This window comes from Periplaneta americana, chromosome 9 (genome assembly GCF_040183065.1).
Source record: "Periplaneta americana isolate PAMFEO1 chromosome 9, P.americana_PAMFEO1_priV1, whole genome shotgun sequence".
Taxonomy (NCBI): domain Eukaryota; kingdom Metazoa; phylum Arthropoda; class Insecta; order Blattodea; family Blattidae; genus Periplaneta; species Periplaneta americana.
Genome location: NC_091125.1, coordinates 83,549,714 through 83,568,723, shown reverse-complemented (window position 1 = coordinate 83,568,723; position 19,010 = coordinate 83,549,714). Strand labels below are relative to the sequence as shown.

Sequence of the window (19,010 nt, the reverse complement as noted above, 5' to 3'; positions counted from 1 at the left end):
TCTACAGCATTGCAATATATGAAAACATGTAAATCAAACATCGTTGTTTGAAAACGTCTCCGAAGTGACAGTTGCATGTGAGAGAAAAAACTTTTATTTCGAAAAGAAGGCGAATGTAGGCTTTAGAGCTTTGATATAGGATGTTGTTGGTAAGGAGTCTTTATAGGTGCGCTCTTGCATACAGAGATTTACGAGGAACTGATATTGTCTTTTATTTACCAATCTTTATGTCTACAGACATGAAGCAAATTTGACTTCAAACCGAAGTTTAATTCAAAATAGTATATTGTTTGAATTCGCAACTGAAGTCGAGTATTGATGTATTTTCTCTCAGTCTGTTTCCGGATCAAATGATTGGTCAGGTATGAAATTTTGTCGAAAGATATTGTATATTATATATTGTATATTTCATCTCAGCAATTACATTCGTGTAATGTGGACCACACAAGTTTACATACGGTGCCACAATTACATTTATTACACACACTCTTTATTGCGGAACGCTCTGTTACACCTAAATTTCATACCTACGACTTTATTCCCTCTTATTACCCTAACGTCACATTTATCCATACCTTGCTCTTGAAATATAATTTTATACCTAGTCACTGCTTTATACCAAACTCGAGAAGGCACATCATACAAAGTTGTTTTGGTATAATTTGATTCATAATGCCAAGTTATGCTAGACTAACACCCTTGACGTTTTTCTTGCACATTATTTACTTGAAGACAGAGGCATTAACACCAACTCTTAAGGTTTCCATTCCAATAGTTGCTATTTTTAGGAATGCTGTGGAGGTTTTCTAAACTCTAAAGTACTAAAGAAAAGGTTGTGCAGTTTTCTATTTTTACTTCACTGGTATTTGTGTGTGTGCTATTTACATGCACATAGATATGAATTTATGTCAAAAATTAAACAGCGGTGTTTTCAGTAATCATACGCGAAATATAACCGATCAGAACATTTTCCGCTAATATTCTTTAAGTTTTATTCATAGACAAGGAACAAGTGCATAAAAGGTAGAGGCATTTTTAGTCCATATGTATCCTACCACTGACGAGTATTTGACAAATGGAATACCAGTGTCAGTGTAAAGTGAATATTTTATGTGTGATACCTACTTGTGAATAGCTCAGCAGGCCTTATTTCTTTTATAGGAACACTAGTGGCAGATAACACACCAGGTTATTTACGATATATTTTTCGATTCTTATGAAAAAATCACACCTCCGAGGAGAAAAATTATGTAGTATGAACACGATAGATGCCCGGCATATAATAACTCAATGCGCGTGATGGTCTGGACAGGTTGTATCCTTGTAGTGGTTTGGTAGTGGTGGAACAGTGAGCTGACTTATCAGTGCTAGTTTCGAATTTTCTAACTAACAAAACAGAAGGGCGATAGGACATTGCAGGCTAGTAAAAGAGTAGTGATTATAACATTGACACATGAGGATTTCTTGTTCAAAATTTCGTCTTCTAGCGATGAATTGACAACATGTTCTCGGAGACAGTGTAGCAAACTTATTTTGCCACACAACGTTAAGACAAATATCGCTTTGTGGACTGGAAATAACTTCGTGAGTGTTAAATTAATACCACTACTACTATTAGCCTAGGTTATACAGGTGTACATAAATAACAGCGTATGATGCGAGAGTTGTACATTATAATTTTGTAACGTAAAGCGCAATCGATAGAAAATCTTCCTGAGATTTGTTCTGTCACACTTGTAAGGTCTTGTTACATCACCGGCCGCAACGGAAAGAGGACAGGTTATGCATCAGTCGTTTACTTGTCAGTCGAGATGTAGACGCCACAAAGTAAAGTGCAGTGCGTGCTGATTTTAACCGATATGGCAAATCATCTCAGCACCGAAATCAGATCTTTTTTGTGGTAATTATCTGGTTTAAGATGATGTAGTTGGAGATATGTTTGTGAAGAATGTCGTGAACTGTTGAACGAAGAACTTACAATTCTCTGATGGCCTGTCTAATTGACTTAACGTGGGCTTCTAACGAATGACTGACGCACCTGATCAAAGGTCTCTTCGGCTATTTGCTTTTTAGGATGTGTCACAGTTTTGGAACTCAAGGTTCTAGTCTCTCGTAGGGTTCTGTCTAACTCGTAAATGGATGTGCGTGTGGGATGATCCACATTCCATTCCCTTCGTGCACGCCAATGACTACATTCTGCAAACCAGAGCACGCACTACACTTTAAGCTGTGGCGTCCACATCTCGATTGACGAAAAACGACTGATGCAGAAATATCAGCTAAATGAAGGTTTTTGAAAAAAAAAAATGTAGCATTATTATGATAAGAAACGTACGTTCTAGGGTTTACAGCCACTCAAAAGTAAAGGATAAGCTTTCTAACAAATGATGATAACCAGCCGAAAAGATGGAAGTGATATTTTGTGGAAACTTTAAGTCTGTAAGTCTGAAATTTATCAAAGGGTATAGAGAAAGTTTATAGGACAAAGGTTAATATAACAACATTCCTTCCAACAATATTTAATTTATTGCTTGTGTTCATCTTAATATTTTAGCCACAGTAAGTGCGTGCTTAACTACACTTTAACTTTTTAAATTATATATTAAGCACTTATACGAATCCTTTGCGTGGGGTAAGTATAATACCTGCATCTCTTAGGATATCACAGTAGCACTTGGTATCTTATTTCAGAACCTCAAGACCTAATGTCTTTTCCTTTTTAGTTTTCCGAACAGTGGGATTAGATAGTTTCTTTTCCTTTTTAGACTTCCAAATAGTGGGCATAGACGATAAATTTCAGGAACTTAAGAAAAACATTAACGTGACAATTCCTCGCGAACATCTCTGAGCTAATGATAAAGCTTATTGGCACTAACTGACAAATTAAAATCGTAAGACACTGCTCTTAGGAACACCAGAAAAAACGGGATATCAATGAAATTTCGATGTTTCAACTTAACTGAAGAGGTGCGGTAATATAAATAAGATTTACTGCATTTGAATTAAGTACCAGAAGTGTGATATTTAATATAAGTGTAGGCCATCATGCCAGACTTCATCAAGGCGTCAAGGAAAATACCCAGACAGACTTGTTTTTCTTTGCAAGCGTCTCTAATGTTATCAGTTTTGCGATGAATTTGCTGGTAGAGGTAGGGAAGATGCTGACAGGTATATAGATAGGCATATGTACATGGATGGACATTGACAAATAAATACTGGCAGACAGATAGTTAGATAGATACTGACAGACACCGATAGTTCCATATTATGTGGACGGGTATTGGCAGACAGAAGTACAGATAGACATACAGTATAGGGACAGACAAGCAGACAGATGTCTTTGAATTAATTTAGTTGAGTAGAGAGAGCTGAATTCTTAAGAATAGTTGAGACAGTCTGAGTGATTCTAGACATGTACTTGTTTATTTATCTACAACGTTTTATATGGCGCATATCGACAACAGTTGTGTTAATTAGTTAACGAGGTGAGACGGCTGGGTTAGGTTGCAAGTCTGACACAGCATTTTAGGATTCAAAATGCATGAGGTTTGAAGACGTGTCTTCAGCAGAGAAGGGACTAAGCGACGGCATCGACTTTAGCTCCGTCTTGCCAACACGACTTTCAATTACAGTTCACCCGGACAAGGGACGTGACTGCAAAAGAAACAACACAAAAATAAAAAAAGAAAAACAAAAGGCAACAGGAACAGACGCCTTAACCTTCTTCCCTTTTTTTTTTGGCCTCTTTCTTAATGAACTCTATTTGTCTGCAATCCTCTTTCCTTGCTCTTGTTATACCAATTTGCTATCTGATCTTCTGTATGCATGTCAGTTTCTCTCTCCGCTTTTCTTATTATTATTCATTGCTTCTTTGTTCTTTGGGTTTCGCCAGTATGTATATTTTAATTGCCTTGTTCCCGCCTCTCTCCCTCTCGGTTCATCCTTGGTCTTAACCCTCCTCAATTCCCAGGACGGTCCGCAGCCAATCACAAGATCTCTTACATGAAGCGGCAGTATAGTTGCATTAATTGGTTCAGACCAAGGGTGAAGTTGAATAAAATTCCGTTCCCTCCCTGTCTCTCTTAATAAGAAGATGCCGCTCGTGGGAGTTCTTTCCATAAAACTAATTCTTCATCATACCGAGAGCAAAAAGACAAAATTTCTCTTCCGGAACTCTTAAATTTCCCTTCTGACACACGATGAAAACTGAAAATGAGTCACGATGTTATATTATGGCTTCCTGTTACATGACAAATCGATGTGTAGGCCTACCATACCGATATCTAAGAAGTGATACTTCGTATGTGTGAATTTTCACGTGAATCAGGAAACTGTTTTAAAAATTAATTTCTCTTAAAATAGATAAACTTTTTATGTATGTTTATACTTTTCAAGATATTCTGCTTGAGGGCAAAGTATTTGTTGACTGTCCAATTTTTGAACATAATGATAACATAGTTATTCTAAATAACAATGTAGTTAAAATAAATGACAATTTTGTGCAGATACGAGGTTTCACTTCTTCGCCATCGATATCTCACAGCTCTTCATTTTCTTCTTTTTGTCTTTCTCTTTCTGCTTCATCTTATTTTTCTTATTCTCTCTGCCATTTATTTACATTTTATAGTTAATATATCTTTATTATATGCCTTCCTCTTACTTCCCCACTTCTAATCCTCTTCGTTTTACTTCTCATTTGACTGCTCTTTCACTTTCCTCTTATTTTCTTTATTCTCCCCTTTTCCCTTATCATCGTATTTCTCCTTTCTCTTGTACTCCTTATTTTTCTATTCTCTTCTTTTTTCCCTTTATTCTTTTCCTATTTCTGCTTCTTCCTTTCTTCATTAACTTTTCCTCCTACTTTTCAATGTTCTCCTCTTCTCCTCATCGTTTCTATGTTCCCCTAATTCTCTTCTTCTTCCTCCTGCTTCCTTTTTAATTAAGACATTTTAGTCATCTGTTTTCTTAAGTGCTCGAGAACTATAAGCAGATTTTCAAAGTCGAGGGGTTATCATTGAGTGAGACTCAGTTTAAACTGAGTATAAATGAATCGGTTTCTTTGAAAGCGCGTAAGTCAGGAAAAGTAAATTTGTGAGAAATTGAAAAGAAAACTATGTTAGAGGAAAACTATTTGGAAATACATAATTTTGGACATGTGAGCTGATAGTCTAGGTTACAGTTGGTTTTTAAAGTAATTATACGCATTATGCGGATACTTCAGGTTTTATTGAGATTTAAAATATAAAAAAACCGCCCTCTTAATAAAATCAATTTGATAACAAGCAAAATCAAATAAGATACAGATATTTTCGTGCTATTCTTGAATTACTTTGCTGGAAATCATAAACGATCAACAAACAGAATGTATAATAATTTTATAACTGAAAAAAAAATTAGGAACATATCATGAATGATGAAGAGAAATCAGCCTTTTCACTTGAGATGTACTGCTTTCCAGTCATCGTACGCTGCATTACTGTTCTGTAGGACAGCTGAAAAGTTCTTCATAAAATGCAGTATACTCACTTGAGATGTAGAATCTACTGCTTCATTTTTTCCAAGTCTTGCATTTCTTTATGTTTTATTGGCACTTTTAATGCTGGGTAGACTGGGCTTGTTCGTGGAGGAACAGATTTTCGCAGAAGTGCCATGAAGAATGCGTGGTTTACTAATTCATTTATACTACTAGATACTTTGATGTATCCAACTCTGTCATGTGTATACTCAAGGTGAATTAGGCACACATTGCACCTCACTTCATTGTTTGTTCCTTCTGTCTTCAGAAACAGCAGTCTTTTTATGATATTTCTTCTATTTTCAGCTGTTCACACTCAGTCACCACTGTCAATTGAATAGTTTTAAACGATGCATGTCATTGACTACTGACCAATTAAAGCAAATTGTGATTTTAACTTGCCTCTAACAAGCCAACTAACAATGTTATTGGCGGTCTTTCAAGTAAAAACGATAGATTTATCGATGTACTTTCGAAACTACGGTGAAAATGAAAATGTAAAAAATAATGACTTACGCCCTTTTAAAAAATTCAATTCAAATACAACACATAAGACAGTACATAGTGAGTCAAATCTAAGTTACCGGCATTTTTACCAAGCCGCAAAGTTGCCGTGTGGCAGTCAGTATGCTGGGTTTGCCGGGTATCTTGCTTGCTTTGATCCCGGCAAAGGACACAATGCCTTGTCAATTGTTGTACTAAAAAGGTAATTAGATACACAGTGCAGAAAAGCATTTTCCGTACAGACATGTCTTCAATTGTTCTTTTTGTTAGATCACGCTCCGGGCAATGTTTCTTCTTAGCCTATCGAGAATGGTACCTGTTTCTCACCACTTATTAATAATTTAACAACACACTCTTTCGATGGTTGTGTAACCTCGAAAACACTGCCGAAACTTCGTAAACATAACTCTTAGGATTTATTTTTCAGTATACGCATTTCAGTGAGGAAAATGCGTTATGTATTGTGTATGTAACTATGGTTGAAATTCAGACAAATGACAGACATTAACACTGTAAAGTGTATGTAGAATTCTGTCGTCGACTTAGTTAAACAGTTGATTAAGGAAACCAAGCATTGTGTCCTTTGCCAGGGTTAAAGCACACAAGATGCCGGGAAAACCCAAAGCATTTCCTTTCAGACGGAAACCTCGAGGCTCAGTAAGAATGCCGATTGCTTAGGTTTCACTCACTCTGTATCTGGCATTAGGAAAATGTATTCAGGCCACTGAAATGAAAATTATATCTGTAGTAAAAATAATTAATTTTTATTATAGATTTTTCCTAAGCATACATCTCATATGCTTACTTAAAGCTAACATCTCTTTTGAAGGATTTAGTGGCGACCGTGTTGAAACTTTCTACAGATTATTTGGGCAGGAAACTTCAGGGCAGCAGTTGGGGTACTTCTTTGTGTTGTCTTCAGGCAGAAGTATACATTCTTCCGGATGCCCCACAGTTCCACATCTGTAAAATCGTTTGTTTTATCTTATGAGGTATAGAAATGGTAAGAAATAATTATTTTCGCTGTCAGGAACGGCTCTACCAACGGTGTAACTCATGAATTTGCACTGGGTAGCAAAAATGAGGTAAACTCAAAAGATGTAAAATAATGTAGTATTAGCCTATATTGTGTTTGTGAGCTTCCCTAAAATGTTAGTAACAGATGTGACAACAGCTACTAACAACCGTTAATTTGTTTTAATTTCCCTACCACATACTTTATTATTGATCTGAGTTAAAACTAGTACATTTATAAGAATTTCTAAATAAAAGTAACATATTCATAACGAACTTAGAATGACATGATTATATACTAAATTTCAAGAGGATTGAATTACAGGGTTGTTTCCGATCTCTGATAACGAATTTGAATGACATCATGTGCGTCAGGAGTCACACGACAGCTGAACTGTGGCGCGAGGTGACAGACCAGTAGTGAGTGATCTCATAGTCAGAGTGCACGGCGACTCACAGCAGAAATTACCAAGAAAATCGAGCCTTTTTGGGAGGGTTACATAACAACCCTTTCCGATGCCAAGTACAGTTAAGCGAAAATAAAAGAAGCCTACTATAAACGAGGTTTCGTTATTTCTAAGAAAGGCATCTTCTGTGTACTTAATAAGATTGGCAAAGCTCGAATGGAATTAATTTGTATCATCTCGTGGGGTCGGCGACTTGTGACGGGGTGGATTTGCTTGCTTTTTCCACTCTGGAATTAATCCCATCCGAGCTTTGCCAGTCTTATTACACACAAGATGCCTTTCTTGGAAACAACGAAACCACGTTTTTGCAGGCTCCTATGATTCTCACGTAACTGTACTTGGCATCGGAAAGAGTTGTTATGTACCCCTCCCAAAAAGGCTCGATTTTCTTGGGCATTGCTACTGTGATATACCGTGCACTCTATGAAATTACTCACTACTGGTCTGTCACTTCTCGTCGCAATTCAGCTGTCGGTGTGATACCTGACGCACATGACTTCATTCAAATTCGTTATCAGAGATCGGAAACAACCATGTAATAGGAATTTTTGTATGACGTCATATTGTTTGTCACTCTGTCTTCCACGTGCTACACAACTTCATTGTTTCAGCAGAATATTTTTCATTTTTCTTCTTATCAAAAATTTAAGCGATTTGATACTGCACAACGTTACAACGATGCGTTTTTCTTCTTTTACAAAAATACAGCCTACCAATTGTTATTAATTTATACATTTTGTTGTCACTATTATTAGGCTTTAAAACAGTGAAATAGATATTATATCCGATAAAATGAAAATTATCATGCGCCGAGCATTGCGAATGGGAAGTGGAAAAAGAACACTATATTCAAAGATCAAAAGGGATTTTGCATAAACATCGGGAAACTGCAAACTAGGCAGTGCAACATAAAGAAATCAGAAGTGCCAAAACCAGTAATTATAAGCCATGCTAAGTACTTCTTATTGGCATTCCATTAACATCGACATTGCTAACAGTAAGAGCAAGACTAATTTAGCTTGATTCGATTAAACAAATTCAAGTGATTAACTTAAAATCCACACTGATCCGGCAAGATGGATTTTTTTAAGTAATGCCGAAATACTGAAAATTGTAAAAGAAAAAAAAAAGCCTGGTAAAGAGACCAGAAAGTGTTTTTGCTTTTCCGTGCAATTGAAGATGTCTGCATGAAATGTAGCGCAAGATCGCAGAGGACTCGAGTGGATAAAAGGAGAAATAAAAATAGAAAATTGAGACTCGTTAGTTATTAAAAATACAAAATTGAAGGTAGCTATAAAGAAAACACAATTTATGTGATTAAAATTCATATTTACCTCTTGGTTAAAATTTTACACAAGTTACGCGTGTAAAAAGTGTAATGATGGGGTTTTCAGATAATATACTTACGAGGAACCACTCAATGTCATGTAGCCGGCGCGACGACTTCTCAAGCATGTATATCTATGACATTCACCCTCCTTGTAGAAAGATTCCCCCTCGTCCAGCTCGATGAAACACTTACCAGGGGAATCTACAACAAATATGACAGAAAAAGGAAATAAATTATGTCGCACAGAAATTCTTTATTTAGCCTAGCATTAATTTAACTGCAAGGTTATTAGAGATCGTGGACAATATTATAGTGATGGTGCAGAACAACCGAAGGAAAAATAAAGTACGGAATAGACAACTAAAGAAATTAACGAGGTAAGAAATTAAGAAAAGAAGATATAGGTATAACGATGTAATTAACGACTGAAGAAATAAAAAACAACAAAATAAATTTTAAAATAAAAAACTATGCAAGGGTTAATATAATAAATAAATGCAGTAAATAAATGGTGACTAAAACACGAATAATAAGAAATGACAGAGCTATGACTTGTTGAAAATAAACTGTTCAATACGAGGGGTTCGAGAACTTTAGTTTGTTTCTAATTTTCAAGCTGGTTTCAAAATTCAAAATGATACTTCAATAATTAGCGTAATCTAGTTCGTACCTAATTTTCTAGTTGATTTCGAAATTCAAAATAGTTCCGCTATAATTAGTGTCAGGAGTGCTAAATCGTGTTGCTGATATATAAATGAAACAGGATATAAACGTAAACGACGAACAGTAATGCACTCTCACTCACCTTCTCTCTCTGGAATATCTCTGAACCATGTGGCGGAGTTTGCATAATCCACAAATAGTAGCGCTGCTATGCTCAGAAGTATTATATATTTCATTGTTATATCTGAAACAGTTTTATTACTTCTTAAGAGAAGAATCCAATTAAATTTACGAGTACTGTAATACATGGGATATGCAGGTACTGTCTCATAAGTAATATCAGTTATGTGGAAAAATTTTAGTTGGAGTGTACTGTGGCAAGAAATTAATCTAATCTTCAGAGTAAAAGCCATTACATCCTATGGTCTTGAGCCACCTTTTAGCGAGATTTGTGACTGTACCAGATTCTGATTTTTGATGCGAACAATTCGGTGATAACCATTTAACGGCTTCCAAGTTTTGGAAATTTCTTCTCTGCAGGAAGTGGGCCATGAATCGATAAAATGGTACAGTAATCTGAAGGCGTAAGATCAAGGCTGTATGACGGATGTGACAGCAGTTCGATTCCTTCCAGTTCTTATATCTTTCTCATGGTATCGAGTGGTATGGAACATCCCAATGTCCTGTTACAAGATAATATTCTACTAATATTTAGATTAACTAATGCAGGGCACCTCTCTCTAAAAAATTCATGATCTCGGCCTAGCTGTTGAGAATAAAGATCTGTATGAACTGCACGTCCCCTGGGGACAAACTCCCAGTGAATCACATATCAAAATTCCATCAGACATATAACATTACTTTGGGGCTGAACCGATTTTGTTCGTTGACGATTTTGGCAAATTGACTGGGACCAAGCTACTATTTTGAGGTGCTAGATTGTGGTAACATACTCATTTTTAATCATACGTGACAATTCTCCTGATAAAGCTATTATCCCTGGGATTAGCGATAATCTGACGACAGATATTCACTCTGCGTTGAGCCTGTTGAGGTGTCAATTTATGAGTAACTTTTGTATGACTTTCTACGCGTCATAATGTGGCGATGTATTGTATCTTTTGAAGGACGATGTCCTTCTGACAATCTCCGAATACTTTTTTTGTGAATTTTCTTCCAAAACACAGCGTGTATTCTCAATATTCCATACTTTAGATTCTCCAGGACGGACGACGAAAACCTTTACTATCTCCTTCATTATTGAAACTCTTGAACCAACGTTGTGCTGCACACTGACTAATGACACCTTCATCCTAGATTTTATATATTTTCGAGCCTTGTTTCCAATAGTTCTTTAGGAGGACTCTAATGTCAATCTTTATCACGACCATTTTATATTCTTTATATTGACAATTAACGACTGTCACAAGCTTACAATATACAATAATAACCATAGCGTCTTGTAAAATGCATAGCCCAATTTACAAAAATCATTAACATTTTTGCAAAACGCCAAAACTTAAAAATCCGACATTACTTATGAAACGATTTAATATTGTAGGTGGCCGAATATTATGCTTTAATTGCATGTAATTACTACAGAATCTCGATTGTCTATTTTGACGGCATCCCTCATGTCAAAGGTAATTATCTTGCTATGTCTTGCACGTACTGTATATGTCGTTTTGCCCTTCTAGTTAACAGCGATTTATCGTAAAATAGGGTAAACTAGGGTCTGTTGGACAGTCGGGCATGTTGGACACTCCGTACTTTAATGTGTTACCTCGCCACTTGTGGGCACCACATTCTGCCAAAAATCAATGACGGAATTACCCCACTCGTGGCTACTTCCGTCATTGACTTCTAGCAGAATGTGGTGTCCACAAGTGGCGAGGTAACACGTTAAAGTACAGAGTGTCCAACATGCCCGACTGTCCTATGGACCCTAGTTTACCCTATTGGAAAAATGATGTTCGCATTAGGTATCTACGATTTAATTCATTTCTGATATATAATAATTTTTATGAAAAATAATAAGTGTTCTCATTAAAAGGAAGTTGTACGAAAATTAATGGTGTTTACTCAAAACAATATTTCAAGAACTTAGTTCATATTTATTAATTTTTTGCGAACGGAAATTTTATTGTAACAAGTTTCATTTTAGTTGGGGAAAACACAGATAAAATATAGACATGAAATATGTATTAAGGGTGTATCCAATGGAGGTCTTCTTGAACATTTAAGTCAAATTTCAGGTCAGTAGGCCTATATCTCTTTCGTTGTAATCTTCTTTCGTGTCTTGGAGATGGCAGGAATTTTATGAAAATTTTATTTTATAATTTATTAATTATTTATTATTCATTAATTTTATAAAAACTTATGTTTGGTGGGCGAGGAACAATTCCCAAATTTACATTGGAGATTCTCAGAAAATTAAAGGTTTCTGAAAAAGACTCTTTAGACAATTGCATCAACCATTTTAAAATCTTCATTGAACATCATGAATCACCATCTCTATTCATCTTTATAATATTAAATGTATATTATTTATTTTCTATAAATTTTTATTGTTTTGATAGCTACCACATCTTGTCGCAGAATATTATTATTATTATTATTATTATTATTATTATTATTATTTTTTTTTTTTATTTCATTATGTACTTTTTTAACATCAATTTACATTTTCTTGTTTGTTCATTTGAATTGATTAGGATGCCAACATTTAAAATCCAAGATTTGGACGGCTATCATTCGATATACTGTATAAAAGGATTAAAATGCTCAATAAAAGAACGAAGTCAGCATGCTGGCTTCCAGATCAGGAGGTCCCGGGTTCGATTCCCGGGCTAGGCTCTCGGTGAATTTTTCTTGAAGAAGAGGAATTCCCTGGGTGTCTAGAGTCTGGAAATTTGTATGAATGTGATTGTGAGTGTGCCGGGTTAATATAAATTAACCAATCATCACAATATAAAAATACGTCAGGACTGTCGCTGGGCAGTAACCTGAACACACGTTTCAGCGTCACATTGTTGACAAGTAACTCCATCTGTTAGCACAACCATAAAGCATCTAATAGATGCTATAGAGTTACCAACAACGGAAAAAAAAAAAAAAAACGAAAAAATTGATGTAGTAGAACAGGTTTTCGGACGATAATTTGAGGAAGAAGATAATCATGACATGCAGTAAAAATTGTTCAAATATACAGTCTGATCCGTTTGGGTATGGATAATATTAATTTATTATTACAAAGCTATTATGATAGTAGGAAAAATTTCTCGCTGGTTATATTCCGATTAAAAGATGGGAGTTTCCATATATGCATAATCTGAAAGGACAAATGAAAATCGTAGATGATTAAAATGGCTACTACAAATCAACAGCGGGCACAATGTGTTCTTTGGTATGCTAAATTTGAGAGTTCAAAGGGAATTTCGGCGTGTGTATGGTGTGCGTAATGTACCTAAATATGATTCCATAATGTTGTGATATCAAAACAGGTTCTGTTTTAAAAGAAAACATGCAGATAGTCTCAGGCGAAACCCAATACGAGAAGCAGCTATTTCTTGACTTGGTCCCCATACTCCCCAGATCTAATCCGTAATGACTTCTTCGTGTAGGGTTTTGTCAAGACAGTGTCTATTCACAGAAACCCAGGAACATTAATGATCTGAGAGTAAAAATTACTCAAGCTTTTCAACAGATCACACCTCTTATGTTACAACGGACATGAGCTGAATTGCATCACCGTTATGAGTTGTGCAGGGTGCGCAATGGGGGTCATGTTGAGCTCTGAGGAATCTCCCATCTTTCAGTGTTGTATGTACAAAGTTTCAACAAATATAATTCAGTAATAAATGTTTTATGGTGTTTCTATTTTATCCATACCCAAACTGATCACTTTGTACGTTAAAATTTGAAATATATGCAGTAAAAAGTACACTTTATGGGTTTATTTGATTTAATAATATGATGTAAATGAAAATAATTTGAAGTAACCATCATTTTTATTAAGTATTTTTTCTGTAAATGTATTAATTATTATTAAATTTACATACATATTTTAATGGACACATCTCTAACTTTCCAATTTCTTTTAAACTTCCTTTGCCTTTCACGTAATTATTATGGCAGTGAACAACCAACTGTTTCTCCAGGCTCTCTACTGTGAAACTTCTTCTCTTATCTGTCAGATTAGTTCAAATGTCAAGAACGATCTCTCGACATCACATGATGTGACAGGTGACTTCATTGTCGCAGGTGTTTAAATACATTCAGTTTTGTTTCTATGAAATCAGAGTAAAAGTCTGAATCACATTTAGACGACTCGTATTTTCGCACTGCTTTCTGAAACATTACACTTACACGATAGTACGTACACAGAAATAGCCTCATGTTAACATGGAAAAAAATCCAACTTATACAGTAGAGAGAAGTAACTTACACTTTGTCGTCGCAGCAATTTCATGTCCTCAACAGTAATTAACTAATTATTGGTTTTATTTCTCACATCATGTTTATATTTCTTGGAAATTATTCTTATTTTTATGAGACAAATTTGAAATTAGATAATAAATCGGGTAAAACAAGAAAAGATCTTAATATTTGCATTTAAATATGCAAAATAAAAATAATATGCATTTAAAAGGGAAAATCCTGAAAATACGCATTTATGCACAATAAAGTTGGCTTCATCTCAACGTAAAAACCGTAATCGGCAGGTATGCTTAGATACGTAGGCCTAAGTAAACTAAAAATAATAAATAAATAATTGTGTTAATTTATAAAAAATTTTTGAGAAATAAGTCAACAAATAAGTTAGTAAACAAATATATAAATAATTTAATAAAATGTATATGTAAATAATGGAGATAATAAATGAATGTGTGAATAAATAAATAAATAAATAAATAAATAAATAAATAAATAAATAAATAAATAAATAAATAAATAAATAAATATTTAAATAAATAAATATTTAAATAAATATTTAAATATATAAATAAATAAATAAATAAATATGCCAAATCAACAAAAACATGTAATTGCATGAAGTTCTGCGGTTTAATTATGAGAACATAATATCACTAGGATGAAGTTGGAGGTAAATTCTGGTCAGATTATTAGTGTTCATTCCAGAGTTTTCGCGAACTTGAAAGTAACTACATAAATTATAATTATTAGCTTCGACAAATGAACGTAACTGTAGCAGTAACGTGTGTGTTTCCACTAGCTATTCCCCAGAATAATTCTACTCAGAAAGGAGAGGAAGAAACAGTCCAGCCTTTGTTATGGCTGTAGGAGTGGAGGTTGCAGGGGCATCTGTGCAAGACGTCTCTCTGACAAGAAAACCTTCCTAAAAGTCTGGACGCGACTTCAGTAAACACAGATTACAATTTTCGCATGTCCTGGTTAGGTCATTTACAAAATTTTATCTGCCCACAATTTTAAAGTAAATGGCATGCGTGGGACCAAGGGAGATGAACGGGAATGGATAGTGAAGACAGCGTGTGGGAGAAAAAGGGAAAAAGGCTGTTCTCGAGCTTATACCTCGCTTTCATTGCAAATTTCGACGAGTCTAGGTTAGATATAATCTTAAAAACATATCTAAATCCGCCCAGTCTCGGGGCATTTATCTTCAAAGAAATACCGAAAAATTCAAATTTGTTTTTGTTTTATTTTTTTGCATTTATTTTTACTAGTATGTAATTTCGCTAGAAATTAAGTTATTAGGACTTTTCTTTGCTCTCTCTAAACCTTTCGTTTGCTTGGATTTACGTATAACTTTGAGCAAATTACAGTCATTTGGATTTAGAGATACTTTTTAAATATTTTAAAATTCTATCCGATAAACCGAAAATTACGGGTGCAAATAAATAATAATGTTTCTGAAACATGTTTCTTAAACATGTGATTTGCACAGCAATCTGTGGTGGACCCATCTATTTTTTTTCTTTGTATAACTGAAGGAGTGGTTCTAATGTGTGCAGATGATACATCGGTTGTAGCTGCACCACAGAACTCAGAGAAGTTTAAACAGAAATTGTACTTCTCAGTATAAAAAACTGGTCTTTCAAATTTATATTAATTATTAATATAAAAAGATGCTTTGTATAAATTTTGGTAATAGGTTTATACCTATTAGTGAGATTTTATTTCCAATTTTAATAGCATTTAAATTCAGTCTCGAAGTAATGAAAATTTTCTTGGTTTATATATGATGATTTTTAAAATGGAATGAACACACAAATTATATAGCAAAGATTATATTAATACGGCTATTTCTGTTCTTACAATTAAGACTCTTTAGATGGAAGTGAATTAATATATATATATATATATATATATATATATATATATATATATATATATATATATTATTCACTTGTAAATTCTTATCTTAGCTATGGAAACCTTTTTTGTGGAGTCACTTAGTGAATTGTAAAATAATTTTTCTTGTTCAAAAAATCAGAAGTATAATCTTCTGTCTTAAAATAAAGTTTCTTGCAAACATTATATTAAAATATACAATATTTTAACAGTAACGTTGAAGTTATATATACTTTATAACTTTAATTTTTATTAAATCAAACTAAAAACCCTTTATTAAAAACAAATAATTGTTTCTGATTTTTAATTTTTAACACATAGATTGAGTTAATATGAAACATCTCCATACTCAGGTAACATTTTTTTACAATAAATTGTCAAAATTGTAAAAGATTAATCACTATTGAAGATAAATTACGTATTAATAAATAAATATTACTACTCTGTAAGAGAATTTCTGGAAGATGAAATTATAATGCTAATATAAACATGTGTACACCATAATTGTGTACGACTATGTATATGAATATGAATGCTGGCAGAGGCAAAAGACAAAATAAATTAATAAATTAGTAAGTAAATATATGAATATTTAGCGTGTAAACAGGTACATACTTAAATGAATGGATCAGTAAGTATGTGAAAAATTGATTAGTAGATTATATAAGTAGATTATAGTATCATGAGATTAATTAATAGATAATTACAAAACATTAAAATATGTTAAAATAACTACATGTTTTAATGTACATTAAAACGCTTAGGTACGTAAGTAAACTAAAAATAACAAGTAAATAATTATGTTAATCAATAAAAAATTGTTAAGAAATAAATAAACAAATAAGTTAGTAAACAAATACATAAATAATTAAATAGAATAAATTAATGTGTGAATAAATAAAGAGAAATAAATAAATAAATACATCATAAATAAATAAATAAAGAGAGAAATAAATATTTTTAAGTAGGAAAATAAATAAATATTTAAATAAGTAAATAAATATTTAATTAAATAAGATAACAAGTAAGTAAATACAGAAAGAAATACAGAAAGAAAGAGAGAAAGAAGTAAAGATGTAGGCCTAAGGACGTAATAGAAAGAAATACAGAAGTAAAGAAAAAATGGAAAAATGTATAAATGAATGAGTAAATAAATAAATATATGAATGAATAAATAAATGAATGAGTAAATAAATAGTTAAATATGTTAGTTAATGGATTAATAAGTATCACTCTCAGAGAAATTATTGCCGAATTTCTCCATTCATTTTAACCAACTCAATTCAACTTCACCTCATAAACCTCTTCAACTAATCAAAGTAAATTAGGTAAAATATAAAGTGAGTACACAAATAAATAGATTATTTATAAAATAAACGGAATTAATGCAATAAATAATTATAATTAAGCAAATTAATTTAACTGTAAAGGAGTAATGAGCAAATAATCATAAATAACAATGAATACATAAGACAATTAAGTAAGAAGTAGGCTACGTAAATTATTATGTAAAAACTTGAAATAGGCCCTAATTAAATGAATAAACAAGTATAAATGTAAATAAATAGTAAGTAAAGAAAGTAAAATAAAATGGATAAATACTGTACAAGTAATTAACTACATACGTGAAGAAGTAAATAAATGATATTGTATAAAAATAAAAATTCTGTTATTTTACTGTAACGCTAAATATAACTGATAAGGTAAGTAAGTGAAGTTATTGAAATATGTGTCTGGGAGACGAGATGATCTGTTTAAAGCATAAATGGAAATCCACAAAAATATTAACAGCATGCATTTATATATAATTGCTCACGACTACTTACAACCTTGGTGAAAGGAACAGTTATCCTCTTCTGCAGCTACCCGATGCTGTCTTGTTCACACTAAGCAATGCTATGCGGCGTCTAGCAACAGATCGTCAATCTGGAACTTTTCCAGACTGGTTATCGTGAATTCTAACGAACATAATCTGTGATAAGAAATGACATTTTAATTATAGTACGAGCATTTTGTCGAGTCCTATCGGAGTAATAACTTAATGCAGTCCAGTTTTCCCCACCAAAAACCGGACTCATACACGAGACGAATGTGCAGGTATATCTCCTTCCTATAAGTACTGTGTATAGATATTGTATTGTTTTGTAGTGTATTGCACCATGTAGTGGCTTAGAGCATTACTGACCACATGGGCATGACGTTTCATTACTTTTGTTAGGTACGTAGTGCGTGCAGACTGAAGATATATTTCAAAACTCAAAGAAGGGAAAAAGGACTCAAGGCGGTGAATGACTAGTAAACTGGATAAAAATAGAGACAAACAATGATTAAGAAATAAATTTCTAAGAATATCATCAAGCAGAAGTGAAGTGAAAGAAAATAAGATAATACAAGAAAATACAAGGAAGAATGCGGAAAGGTAAACGATGAATCAAATGAGAAAGTAACATATCTAGAAGAGTACAGGAAAAGGAATGCGATATAAAATTTAACAAAAGAAATACAAAAATAAAAGGAATAAACAAGAAATTCAAAACAAAATACGTGTAATATAAGGCCTATAAGATTCAGACAGGGTTTGGAATTGAACGGGTTACATCAGCTTCTTGACTATGCGGATGAAGTGAATATGTTAGGAGAAAATCCACAAACGATTAGGCAAATACGGAAATTTTATTTGAAACAAGTAAAGCGATAGGTTTGGAAGTAAATCCCGAAAAGACAAAGTATATGATTATGTCTCGTGACCAGAATATTGTACGAAATGGAAATATAAAAATTGGAGGTTTATCCTTCAAAGAGGTGGAGAAATTCAGATATCTTGGAGCAACAGTAACAAATATAAATGACACTCGGGAGGAAATTAAACGCAGCATAAAGATGGGAAATGCCTGTTATTATTCGGTTGAGAAGCGTTTGTCATCTAGTCTGTTGTCAAAAGATCTTAACGTTAGAATTTATAAAACAGTTATATTACCGGTTGTTCTGTATGGTTGTGAAACTTGAACTCTCACTTCGAGAGAGGAACAGAGATTAAGGGTATTTGAGAATAAGATGCTTAGAAAAATATTTGGGGCTGAGAGGGATGAAGTTACAGGAGAATGGAGAAAGTTACACAACGCGGAACTGCACGCATTGTATTCTTCACCTGACATAATTAGGAACATTAAATTCAGACGTTAGA

General features: G+C 33.5%; 1 protein-coding gene across 2 annotated transcripts; it reads right to left on the bottom strand.

Annotated features, from left to right (window-relative positions):
* Window positions 1-6,762: 6,762 nt before the first annotated feature.
* LOC138706144 (U-scoloptoxin(16)-Er12a-like) lies at window positions 6,763-17,798 on the bottom strand. Of its 2 annotated transcripts, none has more exons than XM_069835129.1 (4): window positions 17,653-17,798; window positions 9,636-9,737; window positions 8,908-9,031; window positions 6,763-6,982 (listed from the first exon to the last, which is right to left on the bottom strand). In XM_069835129.1, exons 2-4 carry the CDS (start codon window positions 9,727-9,729, stop codon window positions 6,877-6,879), a joined length of 324 nt encoding a protein of 107 aa, XP_069691230.1. In that variant the 5' UTR covers window positions 9,730-9,737; window positions 17,653-17,798; the 3' UTR covers window positions 6,763-6,876. The 2 variants fall into 2 exon arrangements, with proteins under 2 accessions (XP_069691230.1, XP_069691231.1); XM_069835130.1 differs by having other exon boundaries at window positions 17,656-17,786.
* Window positions 17,799-19,010: the final 1,212 nt, after the last annotated feature.